We start from the raw sequence: 14,552 nt of genomic DNA, 5'->3' as shown, positions 1-14,552 counted from the left end.
ACAGTATCGAAAATACAACATAGAAATCTAAATTAAGTAAGAGGATGTGGTATGAGAGTCAATGAGACAACTATCCATCAGAATTTAAATGCTGTTTATCTTAGAAAGTAAAGTTATCATACCTCCTTAAAACACAATAGTCGGCTATTAAAGGCCATCACGTGAAAACGTGAAACAATTCAATCGAGAAAAGTAACAGCCCAATTTATATCAAAATAATTTGCGAAAAACAAATATGAAAATCATGACCCAATGACTACCATTAAACTACAGTCTCCTGACTAAGGACAAGCACATAAATAATGTGGCAGAGTTAACCATGTCAGTGAGCGCTTAGTCATAACCATCATCTGGGACAATAGTGCAACAGCAGAACATAAAAAAAAACTGTAAAAATCAGTTGCATTTGGCTGAACTCGATAGCTCGGCATGACATGGCAATTCCATACAAATCCATCAAAATCATGGGGTGACCTTGGATGCTACGGAAGGGTGAGTAGATCCTGCTCAATGTGTGGCACCCTTCGTGTTATTCGTGAAAGTAAAAACCGAGTAATGTCAGTAATTTAGCCTAGTTCTGTAGGTCACATTCGAGAAAAAAAGGACGAGATTGTGATTACTACAATCGGAACATATCCGTCGTCACCTGTCAAATATATTGTCCAATAGTCCAAACAGTTTGGGTTTTTTTCAAACAGTGCGAGATATATAGTCCAATAAGTTAGGTTTCTCAGTCAGTGCGAGATATATCCGAGATTGCAATTTATAAAAGTGAAATATTGATATTGGTACATAATCAAATGATCATACGAGCTAGAAAAAAAAATCCGAAAATCGTACTCTATCTAAATGTCGCTTTTACATTTTTGTCTGCCGTTCCCCTTTGAATAACTCGGAACAACAAATCGAAATTTGTTTAAGAAATAATTCCTTCGTGTCATGCTCTATTCTCATTTTAACATGGGTAGGCATTATATTTGTCGATATTTTACACTGAGCGTTAGCGAGGTGTAAAATGTGGTCAAATATAATGCCTACCCATTTTAAAATGAGCATACAGCATGACACGAAGAAATTATTTCGATTCTAATAGGACAAATACAGTATGTTTATAGGTCGAAGCGTACCGCAAAAATGTTTGGCTTTTCCCGTTTCCTCCCCGAGGAGTCTGTGCATTACATTTCATATTTGATAAGTTTAAAAACTACGAGCAGGGTAAATATATGTTGTTTTATAAAAATATATAATAAAAGTTTATGATAGCTGCTTAAATGTATAGATTTAAAGGGATAACGATAGAAATAACGTTAATATACGTAGTAAGTTCGTGCGCATGTGTCAAACATATTTTTTATGCTCATTAGAACACGGCTTTGTTTACAAAGCGTGATAAGGACGTCATATGAGAATTTAAACTTTAGCACAATGAGCATGTTTAAATAGTTTTAAATATAGAACTAGATTTTACCAAATGATCACGTAGCCAGGACATTAGACTAAGGCTGATAGAACCACATTAACTACTGGAACGAACAAATTATGTAAAAAAGTCAAATTTTGAAAAAAAATTATCTTGTAATGTTTGAATCATAGAAAGAATAATTAGTTTACGAAATAACAAAACTCGTGTAATGAAACAACAACATTTCGTTCAGCCAGTAATGTTAAAACCACAATGGCTTATTTAAAATGACACAACCACATTAAATAATTGTGAAACCACATCGAGTTATGACACAACCACATTAAATAATTGTGAAACCACATCGAGTAATGACGAAACCATATTAAGTCCACATTGTTCAGGATAACTAAAGGCAACAGTAGTATACCGCTGTTCGAAACTCATAAATCGATTGAGAAAAAAAAACAAATCAGGGTCACAAACTACATAAAACTTAATATAAGAGGAGAACAACGACACAACATTAAAATGAAACACACACATAAACGAACTATACCATAACAATGGCCATTTTCTTGTCTTGGTACAGGACATTTTAAGATAAAAAATCTTAAAATGGTGGGTTAAACCTCCCACTTGTATGTACAAATACATGGAAGAATAATATAGGACAGAGAAACACATGAATAGTAGCGAACAAAAGGTACCAGGTTTAAAATTTAATACTCAAAACGTGCGTTTCGCCCACACAAGACTAACCAGTGACGCTGAGATGAAAAAAAAGACAAAACAAAAAAGTTTTTTTTCAATTTTCTATGTTCATGGACCTAAAAATTGAGTCGAAACAGTAATGTGTCATTAAAACTAGAAAGGTCATATCTTCGGGAACATGTGTCTTAAGTTTCAAATTGGTTGGACCTCAAAAACACCTTCACCTAAAACTTCAACCTGAAAACATTAACCTGAAAAGGGACGTCGACGGACGGATGAATGAACGGTACGCAGCACATATTGAACCGAGAAAGTTTACAGGAGAACAAAGTATAGCATATCATTCGGCACTCCTCGCTAGAATCCGCTACTCGGTACGGAATCAACCGAGTTGAGACGAATGTAAAGCATATATGTGGCGTACATTAATTAGTCTATTTTTTCCAAGTTTGGTTTGATCCACCCCCAGTTGTTGGTGGTGTATGTGGTACTAAGTCTGTAGTTTTCTATGTTTAGTCTTTTGTACTAATATTTGTCTGTTTTTATTGTTAGCCATGGCGGTGTCAGTTTATTTTCAATCTATGAGTTAGACTGTCCTTCTTGTATATTTTGTTCCTCTTTTACATGTTTAGACTTTATAGTGTGTCGTCCATTTCTCTGAACTAGTATGTATTATTTTTATAGTGCTTGCTGAAACCAACTTCCGGCGTAGGATTTTTTCGGTACGTTGAAGACCCATTGTGGCCTTGCGCTGTTTTCTGCTCTTTTGTCGGAATATTATCTACACATTGTAAAACACTCCCCGCGTCAATTCTCAATACTTTGTCATATATCGAAAGTCAAAATACTAATCAGTTAACATAAAGCATTTTATTAAAGCATTCTGGAATTTAACAATACGAATCACATTGGCTGTTAATCCAACAAAATTATAAAACAACAACAACAACAAAAGCTTAATATTTCACAATATTGAAGCAAAAATTGAACATTTTGATTTTTTCATTAGTGATGCATATTTGGCACAGGGGATAATTGCTGAGAAGGAACAACGTGTTCTTACAACATTTCAATATGTTCTTACAACTATTTAATGTGTTCTTACAACTCTTCAGTTTGTTCTTACAAGTCCATAATGTGTTCTTACAATTATTCATCATTTGAACGTGCAGAAACACACACATTACCTTTTCTTATATAGAACACATAAATCACATATTTAAAATATGTAATATTCTTGACAAAACTCAAAACTATTTTTTTCCGACTCGTCTCAATAAACAGTGGATTTCATTTTTTTTTTCAAATCAATTCAAGATCTCGTTAACACCATTGGTAAATTAAAAACCAAACAATTTTGTAGATAACGTCTGTTTAAAAAGTATATTTTCTTCTTTCAAATCTCATTATTACTTCCACTTGAACGTCATTCTGATCTATTCACAAAAGTCTTTGCAGCAACGATAACAAAAAACGCAAGATGATACAGACAGGTAACCAGGATGAATTTAAGAATTCTAGTTTGCGTATGCGTAGTTTTTGGATGTTATTAACTGACGTTAGCATATTCAGAGAGCTGCCTCAATATCTTTCTTAATTGGAGTACCAGATTTCTTTGCTTTCAAATTGAACAAGTCTTCTGCTAATTCGGGGTTTTCAGCATACCTCTTTTCAAATTCTGAAAAAGAAAAAGAAAAGTTCCATATCTTTTTTGCAGGATGATTTAACCAGTAATTCTCGCCAAATTGAGGTTAGACATATTTTAAGACAGGATAATTATTTAGAAAGTCCCTCTTATCGTGTCATGCATAAAGTTGAATGATAAACCACCAAAAAATTTAACCAGTAATGAGGGTCTGAATGGGAGAGGGAAGGGGGGTCTGTTATTCTGTTAACATTTTATTTTTACCCCTTTTTTCTCTAATCTTCAAAAAATTAGACCACGCGTTTCTATAATCTTCATTTTTTTGCCCATAAATCTCTTATCTTCATTTTTCAAGGGCAGTATTCTTCAATCATTTCAACCCCATCCAAACCCTCAGTAATGTTTATGTGAGAATATTATGTTCTTATTTCTATTTTATCTAGCCCCATGTAGACCCTCTTACAGTGGTCGTTAAGTTCTGGTGTTTGTGTTTTTACATTTAATTTCAATGTTTTATTAGTTCTTTTTTTTTCTCTCTCTTTTCTCTAACCACAACTAGACCCTCTTTGTTTTGTGAGACCCGGTGGTTGCTTTGCCTGCAATTTCTCATCCTTCTCGATGGTTATCTTCCTCTTCGTCTCCGCTATGGGGATTCTGTTAATAAAATTAACGGTACCAATTTTCTTGCACCAGATGCGCATTTCGACAATACATGTCTCTTCAGTGATGCTCGTGGCCAAAATATTTGAAATCCAAAGCTTATATAAAAGATGAAGAATAAATATCGCTAGCACTATATATTATCTCTTTTAAGTAAATCCATATCAAGACATTCTCTAACTGGTTAATGTTGCGACCGGGTGGTTGTGTTTTCATTATTTAATGTTAATCTTTCGCTATTCCTATTTCTCCTTTCCTTAACCCTATGTAGTACCTTTTACACGAATCATTAGGCCCGGGTAGTTGTGTTTTCATTATTTAATGTCAATCAGGTGCTTGTCCTATTTCTCTTTTCTCTAACCACATCATGCTTCTTTTTTTTTGGCCCGTGTTGTTGTCTTACCTGAAATATACCAGTCCTCTCTCTTCCTCTTCATCTTCGCTATATGGAGTATGTTTAATTTTTAGTGGCCTACTTTCTCTTTTATGTAAAACCCTATCAATACACTCTTTAAATGGGCCTGGGTGGTTCGTCTTTTCGTTATAAGTTTCAATCCTTTACTCGGCCTGTTTTCTCTTTCTGTAACCCAAATGGTCGTTAGTGCCGGGTGTTTGTGTTTTTATTATTTAATTTCATTTCCTAGGCCCTTTTTTACCCGGGTGGTTGTCTAATCTGCAATTTACAAGTCCTAACAGAGGCCCTCTGAGTTTTTGGGCCCGATTAGTTGCCTTCCCTGCCATTTGTAAGACCTCCCAGAGGCCGTCTTTGTGTTCGGGACCCGGAAGGTTTCCTTACCTGCTATTTCCCAGTCCTCCCAGTGGCCGTCTTCCTCGTCGTCTTCGCTATGGGGATTCTGTGATCGTTGTTTCTTTAGATCTTCAATGGTGTCATGGCAACGTTTTAATTGTGACAGGAGTACTTTGTCTTGAGCTCGAAGTCCAACCTACAAAGCAGGAAACAATTAAAATGTTTCTATGATAATACCGTATAGCGGGTTATTTTCGCGGGGTGCAAATTTTCGCTTATTTTCGCGGACAGAACTTAATCGCCAAAATAAATTCCGCCAAATCAAAAGTGTACATACAAAGGTATTAATAAAAAAAAATTAAACCGCCAAAATAATAACCGCCAAAATATTTCGTATACCTTGTTCAATAAAAATCGCGAAATTTTACACCCGCGAAAATAACCCGCTATACGGTATCTGTGCCACAGATGACCATGATTTTTCTCTATTTATGAATTTGGTCTTTTCCATAGGCCCTTGTACTGAGAAACCCCAATCTCTATTTATGAATTTGGTCTTTTCCATAGGCCCTTGTACTGAGAAATCCCAAGAAAAATACGTTGAATATGCTCAAACAGACCAAACATAGATAGTATACGATACTTAAATAACCGAAATAGACTATTTACCGGATTTGTTATCTCAAAAGCAACACGAAGGGTGCCACATGTGGAGCAGGATCTGCTTACCCTTAAGCTTCCGGACCACCTGAGATCATTCCTAGTTTTTGGTGGGTTTCTTGTTAGTTTAAACATATTTATTTATAGTGGATTGGGAAACAAGTTTTACAACTTATATTAATCCCTTTCCACTTTGTGGGTGCGAGTGCTGGTTTCTTGCTGTTTATTCTTAAGTTTTCTATGTTGTGTTATGTGTACTATAATAGTGTTTGTCTGTTTGTCCTTTTTCACTTTTAGCCATGGCATTGTCAGTTTATTGTCGATTTATGAATTTGACTGTCCCTCTGGTATCTTACGTCCCTCTTTTAAATACATGAGGAGTAAGATGAGCAAGGAGAGTCCGTAATCAAAATAAAAAATTATAAGACTTCTTTTTATTTTTGTCGACGGTACTGTTTACACGGTCAGTTATTACTTTGAAAAAAAAAAAATTACATTGCGAATCCAAAAAGTTGACACATGGGACCATCTCGACCAATCAAATATGGTGAGCACGTGGGACCATCTCGACCAATCAAATATGGTGAGCACATGGGACCAAATCGACCAATCAAATATAGAGGGCACATGGGATCATCTCGACCAATCCTAAAAGTGGGCACATAGAACCAGATCGACCAATCCATAAGGTTGGCACACGGTACCATCTCATTTAATCTGAAGGATGATAAAGTGGGACCATCTCGACCAATACAAAAAGTGGGCAAATGGGACACTCTCGACCAATATAAAAAGTGGGCACATGGGACCATCTCGAAGTTTTAACATGTTCTGCTATGGTCGGTGTCAAATGATAAAGTCCACGTTATCTTTAGTGTAATTGAATGAAGTCACTAATCAAAGAAATTTTGTTTTACTTAAGAATCAATTTAGGTATGATTAACAGCCAAACTTTTAAATATGTTTCATACTTGTAAGATTTTGGGATTGAACAATATCGTCCAACATCAATAAAAACCGTGGGTGTAGTATGATTAACCATGATGCATCAATGATATCATAATGACTAAAGGAATAGATGTCACTGTAGATCCTTCAACAATAAGAAAAACTCAATTATTTTCATTGTTCGATGTAAATGAAAATAAAATTATGAAGTTTTCAGTACACGTTCGCCTTCCATGTCTTTATAGATCTTCCAGTTAACTAAAATAGCAGATCAAAAGAATACCCTTCAGCTACCTCATAATCAAGATTACCCACAATGCACTCCGTGTGCATTTGAAGATTCATCATGAGATGTATTCGGCTTTGTTCTGTCAGCACCGATTACATTCAAATCAAGATATAATTGTCATTGATAATGAAGTATATATAATTATATGTATACTTGGGGTTACAAAAAGGAGGACTAAGATATAATTGTCATTGATAATGAAGTATATATGTATACTTGGGGTTACAAAAAGGAGGACTAAGATATAATTGTCATTGATAATGAAGTATATATGTATACTTGGGGTTACAAAAAGGAGGACTAAGATATAATTGTCATTGATAATGAAGTATGTATGTATACTTGGGGTTACAGAAAGGAGGATTTAAGCAAAAGAAAAATGTCTACTATGTATTTTACTAGTTAGGTTATAGTTAATTGTTTTCACTTGTACCGTTGTATGATTAATAGCGATTGATATTGTCAGTTTTATAGACTTCCAACTTTTTAAATTCGTCCTGTAGTTGGTTATTTGTGTTATTTGATTGTTGGACTCAAAGATACAGCTTCAGAACTTATATCAGTTATATATAATCATTGAAATTATCCTTAAGAGGTAGACCAAAAGTAGGGGATATAACTCTTACACTTTCCTTGGTACGTTTTTATCAAGCACCTTTTATAAATCTATTATAAGCTTCGATTAATTATTTATTTTTGTTACATTAGATAGTTTAAGGCATTGATGAAACAGAAACAGATTAAATACAGGGAGATAACTCTTTAAATCAGTGTTTTAAAAAATGTGTTTGTAAAAGTCAAGTTTCATCAACGTATTTTAAGCATTTACCTGAGACAGATTGAAAATAATCTACGTAACATAGAAGCTTAGAATATATTTATGAAAAAGGTTGACACAAACGTATTGATGATTTTAAGAATTATTTCCCTTAACCTAGGTCTATCTCCTTAAGGCATTGATGAAACAGAAACCATGAGATTAAATACAACAAACGCAATAATAAAGAAGACACACCACCTTCCCCTCCCCCTTAAAATCATACGGAATTATTGTATAAATCACAAGTTCATTCTGTACAGGAAAAGAAATCATTTAGAAATGTTCCAATCATGGATAATTCAAGTTTTTTTTTTATTTAGTTCTACAATATTTCACCCAGCGCGGATCCAGAGGAGGGGGTTCCGGGGGTGGAAGCCCCCCTTTTTTGGACGATCAATGCATTTGAATAGGGACATGTAATTGGACCCCCCCCCCCTTTTTTTGTCCTGGGTTAGGAACCCCCCTTTTTAAAATGGCTGGATCCGCCCCTGTAACCCCTTCATTTGCAAACTCTTTGTTAAACATGAGAATTGTTTGTATGAAGTGTAATAAATGACTTTTGTATGTTATTTCCAAATCCTGACAGCACCCTTCGCTTTGTATACCTTTATCAGCATACAGAAACAATAAATCACAAGCTCGCGTGCCTTCTGTTAACTTTATCTTTTGGCAGAAGTAATTTTCTACTTAAAGATAATAATCACTGTCATGGCTGCTTGATTCTTTTCTTAAGTAATCACCATCTTACAACCTGTTTATATAAAGTTTTAAACGTACAACCGGTATGTATAAAGTTTTAAACTTACAACCTGTCTGTATAAAGTTTTTAACGTACAAACTGTATGTATAAATTTTTTACGTACAACCTGTATGTATAAAATTTTTAAAGTACAACCTGTATGTATAAAATTTTTAAAGTACAACCTGTATGTATAAAGGCTTAAACTTACAGCCGGTATGTATAAAGTTTTAAACTAACAACATGTTAGTATAAAGTTTTAAAACAACCGGTATGTACACATTGGGATTATCGACAGTCACTACAAAGCCAGATACCCGACTTGACAACTAGTCTGTTCAAAGTGTTACACAGAGACGGATTGAGGGGGAGCAGGGGTGGGGGGGGGGGGGGGGTGGCCATTCCCTTTTCAGGGAAACATTTGGTTGATTATATAGGGATTCACTGAAGCATGACCGAAGCGGGTCTCCTCTTATGCAGTCAGTGGGTCCCCCACTTATGAAAAATTCTTAATCCACCACTGTTACATGTACCACCAACTTATAACCAGTTTGCATAAAACTTTCAAAGTAACATTATCCTGTTACAATCAGTCTATAAAAAGTTTAAAGCAAACGTATACGTAATCCTGATTGGTAAATATTGAGCACGTGTTCACGTTAACTAGAGTATCTTTTGGATGTCAATGACATATAAGACGACAAACTAAGGAGTATATGTCAATGAGAAATGATTATTAAGATATGGGTTGTATGTCAGTGAAATATGAGGTATACGTCAATGATATATGAGGTATACGTCAATGATATATGGGGTATACGTCAATGGTATATGAGGTATACGTCAATGGTATATGAGGTATACGTCAATGGTATATGAGGTAAACGACAATGAGATATGAGGTTTTCGTCAATGATATATGAAGTATACGTCAATGATATATGAGGTATACATCAATGATATATGAGGTATACGTCAATGGTATATGAGGTATACGTCAATGGTAAATGAGGTAAACGACAATGATATATGAGGTATACGTCAATGATATATGAGGTATACGTCAATGATATACGAAGTATACGTCAATGGTATATGAGATATACGTTAATGGTATATGAGGTAAACGACAATGATATATGAGGTATATGTCAATGAGAAATGATTAACAAAATATGAAGTATACTAGTACGTCATTGAGAATTGGGTTGTATGTCAGTGAAATATGAGGTATACGCCAATGATATATGAGGTATACGTCAATGATATATGAGGTATGCGTCAATGATATATGAGGTATACGTCAATGATATGTAGTATATGTCAATGAAATCATGGCATGTCAACGTAATATGAGGTGCAATTCAATTCAAATTTAAAGCTTTGTTTATAGTCGGCATGTTACATAATAAATAAAGATAAGCTCACTGAGCTTAAATAATCGACAAAACATCAATGGGATATATGTTAAGGGTAAACGTCAAAGAGATATGACGGATGTAGATGTCGATGAGATATGGAATATATGTAAATGGAATTATGGTATGTATCTTAAATAGATACATGGATTATATGTCAATTAAATTAATGAGATATGGTATTTTCATAGATTGATAAAATTATGGTAGGTCAATGAAATTATGGTATGTCAACGAGTATGTGTCAATGAAAGTATAGTACATATTTTGATAAGATATGGGTGTACGTCTTGTATGTTTTGCATATTAGGGACCTCGTTTATATGATTAGTTGAGATGGGCTTCCGGAAGTTGATCTTGAAATTAAATGACGACCAAATTGAACTTTGATCTGTGAGTTGTGATAATAAACATTGTGTAGAAGTTGTATTACATATGGTTAAGGCAAACTAAAGTTATAGAACTGAAACCAACTTTCGGACGTACGGACCGCCGGACAAACGTACAAACGGACAAGAGTAAAACTTAATGCCCCTCCTTTGTCTAGTTTCTCCAGCAATACTAAGAAATTTGTTTGGTAAACATGTCGATAAAAAGCTTCTACATATCTTATACAGTGAAACCTGACTAAACCGAATCCTGTATAAACCGAAAACCTGTATAAACCATACATGTTCTTAAGCACCACCATCTCAATGTATGTGCGTTCTGAACCTGATAAAATCCCCAAGAGGTTCGATTTGAACAGGTTTCACTGTATTGTATTTAGTTATATGTATATACACCTATATACCTAACTTGAAATAAATCCTCTGTTATGTTATTGTGGCAATTTATTAATGTAAGGTCAAGCATTATGACATAGGCGTTAAGTTTGTTTAAGTTATGAACTCCCCGACAACGGTAAAGTTGACCGCACATATCAGTGATTTTATAAGCGCAATTGTAAAACAACTGCATTGTCAAAATACAGGCAGAGGGGAAACATTTTAATTGATACTAAATTATGTCTTACCAGTTCTGACCGTAGCCATTTCAACGCATCTTCAATTCTTCCTTGTTTTTCTGTCCATGTCTCCTTTTCTTTATGCGGCATTGCAATTGGGACATTTCTAACTTGAGGTCCATTGGGGTCTCCTTTCAGGACGTCTGGTAAATTACTTGAACTATTTGATTCTGATTTGGAAGGGTTGTCGCCCTTGTAGGAGTATTCCTGTTGTGACTTCCTGGGACTAGAATATGGGTCATCTTGGATCACAGATGAAGCCCGAGAGGATCCAGATGAAAAACTTGATAGTCTAGACATAAAACGATCTAAAGGTTCAGAACACAATGAGTCTCGAGAACTATTCATACTTATACTCGGAAAATAGCGTATACTAGAGTTAGAATCACTATCACTGATGTCCGCGCCATGAACGGGAACGGAATGCGGACGTTCGTGATCTTCTGGAGTTGTCGGACAATCAGAGTATATCTCGTGAGGTACTGAATGTCTCTCGTCCTTCATAAACTTATTCTCTAGTCTTTTTGATAAATCTGAATTATTTCGTTGTGAGTATGTCCTTTCGCGTTGTTTGTTGTAAGTTTTGAATGGTGTGGAAGCAGACGAAGATGGCGAATATTTATATTTTAATGGCGTAGAGGCAGACGAACTTGGCGAATATTTAGATTTTGACGGCGTTGAACAGCGGCTAGAATAGTTTGATTGAGAAGGCGTAGATGATGAATCTTTTCTCCTGGCATTCACTTCTTCAGATATAGTCTCGTTTGAACTCGAGGTTTCATACCCGGATGTCGTGGAATATGAGGACTCCGAACGTCTGAATCTATTTTTAGTAAATGAAAAGACGTCATCGGCAAACTCAGCGTCCGCATCAACGGACCTTCTTGCACTTGATGCAAATGAGGGGAAAGAAGAAAATAATTTGTCTGTCCGACTTTTTTGTTTCTTACGACTAAAAAAGTTTTCTATATATTCATCGGCAGGTTGTGAAAATATGTTCATATCCCTCCAATTAAATCCTTCCTCGTTAAAATCATCTAATAACCGAAAGGTATCTTGTAAGGTGTCGCTGTCCAACTTATCGAAATCCACCATTTTGAATGTTTGACTGGTAAATAATTAAGATTTTTTACACTAAATGTTTAGCTCACATCATTCAAGTATTTATTTCTTAATTCTCATAAAACAAACTTACTACTTCCAAGTACAAGGTGAAGTTTTTGAAAATCTTAAATTACTTTTTTGTCATCCATTTATTTTAGCTAACGATATATTCCCATCTGGGAGCAGACGACACTATGTGTATTCACGCGCTGATCTGAAAAAGAAGAAGACAAAGCGATTAAGAATTTTTTGGTACATTTCCATAGAACAAATGTTAGTTCTGCTACATCGTAGAAAGCATATCACTGACGCAGATCATTACAATCATCTGACATTCTTCTCTCTATGACGAGGCCAATCAAGATAATTGTTCAAGTCCACCTACTGGAATCGACTTATAAATAAAGGAATTCTCAATACATTTCTTGGCATAAAATTAATAATGTGATATCAAATCAATTATTGAAAATATCTGTTCTTCAGAACATTAAAACAAATAAATTACAATTAAACAGATGTCATTATGGGTTCAACTTGACAGAAACTCAACGACAAAAATTACTAAAAACGTTAAAAAAAAATCCTTTCTAAATTACAACGGGTAACTGAGAATCAGAGGTTGAAAACCCACCTCTTTAAAAAAAAAAATTGTTATGTACATGTTTCATGGTATTCCAGGGGTTTGAACACCCCTCCCCCTTTTATAAATGGCCGGGTCCACGCCTGTAACGACCTGTTACTTTAGCACTGGACAAAAAGATAAACTGAATGGAATTGTATTGGTAATGATTATAAATATACAGGGTCGGATCAAGGATTTTTAAAAATTGGAAATCAATTACTAAAAAAAAACAATACCGAGTATAACTGAGGCGACATTTTTAGAGAACTATTAGACCGTTGGTTTTCCCGTTTGAATGGTTTTACACTAGTAATTTTGGGGCCCTTTATAGCTTGTTGTTCGGTGTGAGCCAAGGCTCCGTGTTGAAGGCCGTACTTTAACCTATAATGGTTTACTTTTTAAATTGTTATTTGGATGGAGAGTTGTCTCATTGGCACTCACACCACATCTCTTCCTATATCTATGTATCGTAAAAAATGAAATATCTTGCAAAAACCCCTTCTTGAAACTGAGAATGATTATACATTTCGTATAGATATAGAACATGTAGAAAGACATAAATCAACAATGATTATAACAGATCCTGTATAACGAACAGCACACGAGTGCTTTAATTAATATTGACTGCACGTTCTGCGGAAGTAGGTACATAATCATATACTGTTGACTGCACGTTCTGTAATTATCTGGCAAACTTACTTATATTTAATCAGAACACAGGTTAATATCAGTACACAAACTCATTAGTTCAAACTTAACAATCGTTTGGCTCTATATTCAATACGATATTAAGTGCAAATTTCGCATACAATCATTTACTTGACGACGATGATGAGTAGTTATAGGAAGATATTCACAGCTACTTTTGCATAGGTACTATTACTGTACTAAAAATATGTAGTACTGGAAATTTACTTTCAATATTTAGTACTATTTCTTTACTTTAAAATTATTGTAATATGTAGGTACTTGTATTTTACAGTACTTGATTTGTACTAAATATTTTGGTACAGAAATAATACAATATTCCGTGTTTGAAAATCATAATTTTAAGAGATTTGAAATAGAAAAACTTTCAAAATGCTAAAAATGTAACGATAGTAACCAAAAATCTGCAGTACCTAAATTTCAAGTACAAATAAAGTACTGTAAAATACAAGTACTTAAATATTACAATAATGTTAAAGTAACAAAATAGTACTGAATATTAAAAGTAAATTTCCAGTACTACATATTGTTAGCACAGAAATAGTACATGTACCTATATATGCAAATGTAGCTGTGTAGTATGAATGCCAATGAGACAACTATCCATCCAAATAACAATCTATAAAAATAAAAGTAAACCATTATAGGTCAAGGTACGGCCTCCAACATGGAGCCTTGGCCCACACCGAACAACAAGCTATAAAGGTCAAGGTACGGCCTCCAACATGGAGCCTTGGCCCACACCGAACAACAAGCTATAAAGGTCAAGGTACGGCCTCCAACATGGAGCCTTGGCCCACACCGAACAACAAGCTATAAAGGTCAAGGTACGGCCTCCAACATGGAGCCTTGGCCCACACCGAACAACAAGCTATAAAGGTCAAGGTACGGCCTCCAACATGGAGCCTTGGCCCACACCGAACAACAAGCTATAAAGGGCCCTACAAATTACTAATGTAAGTAATACCATTCAAACGGGAAAACCAACGGTCTAATCTATATAAAAACGAGAAACAACGAGAAACACGTATGAACTTCATAAACAGACGACAACTTCTGTATATCAGAT

The 14,552-nt window shown here is 34.9% G+C and overlaps 1 protein-coding gene across 3 annotated transcripts in view; it reads right to left on the bottom strand.

The window, feature by feature from the left end:
- Window positions 1-2,967: 2,967 nt before the first annotated feature.
- The window catches only part of LOC134690651 (uncharacterized), a 28,542-nt gene continuing 16,957 nt past the window's right edge, over window positions 2,968-14,552 (bottom strand). For all 3 annotated transcript variants that reach the window (XM_063550644.1, XM_063550643.1, XM_063550646.1), the window contains exons 2-4: window positions 11,059-12,367; window positions 5,218-5,365; window positions 2,968-3,794 (exon numbers count right to left, since the gene is read on the bottom strand). In XM_063550644.1, the coding sequence (XP_063406714.1) occupies window positions 3,685-3,794; window positions 5,218-5,365; window positions 11,059-12,144 (1,344 nt within the window). In that variant the 5' untranslated portion in view covers window positions 12,145-12,367 and the 3' untranslated portion in view covers window positions 2,968-3,684. The remainder of the gene's footprint in view (window positions 3,795-5,217; window positions 5,366-11,058; window positions 12,368-14,552) is intronic.

This window comes from Mytilus trossulus, chromosome 11 (assembly GCF_036588685.1).
Source record: "Mytilus trossulus isolate FHL-02 chromosome 11, PNRI_Mtr1.1.1.hap1, whole genome shotgun sequence".
Lineage (NCBI taxonomy): Eukaryota > Metazoa > Mollusca > Bivalvia > Mytilida > Mytilidae > Mytilus > Mytilus trossulus.
This window is presented reverse-complemented; position numbering and strand designations above follow the sequence as displayed.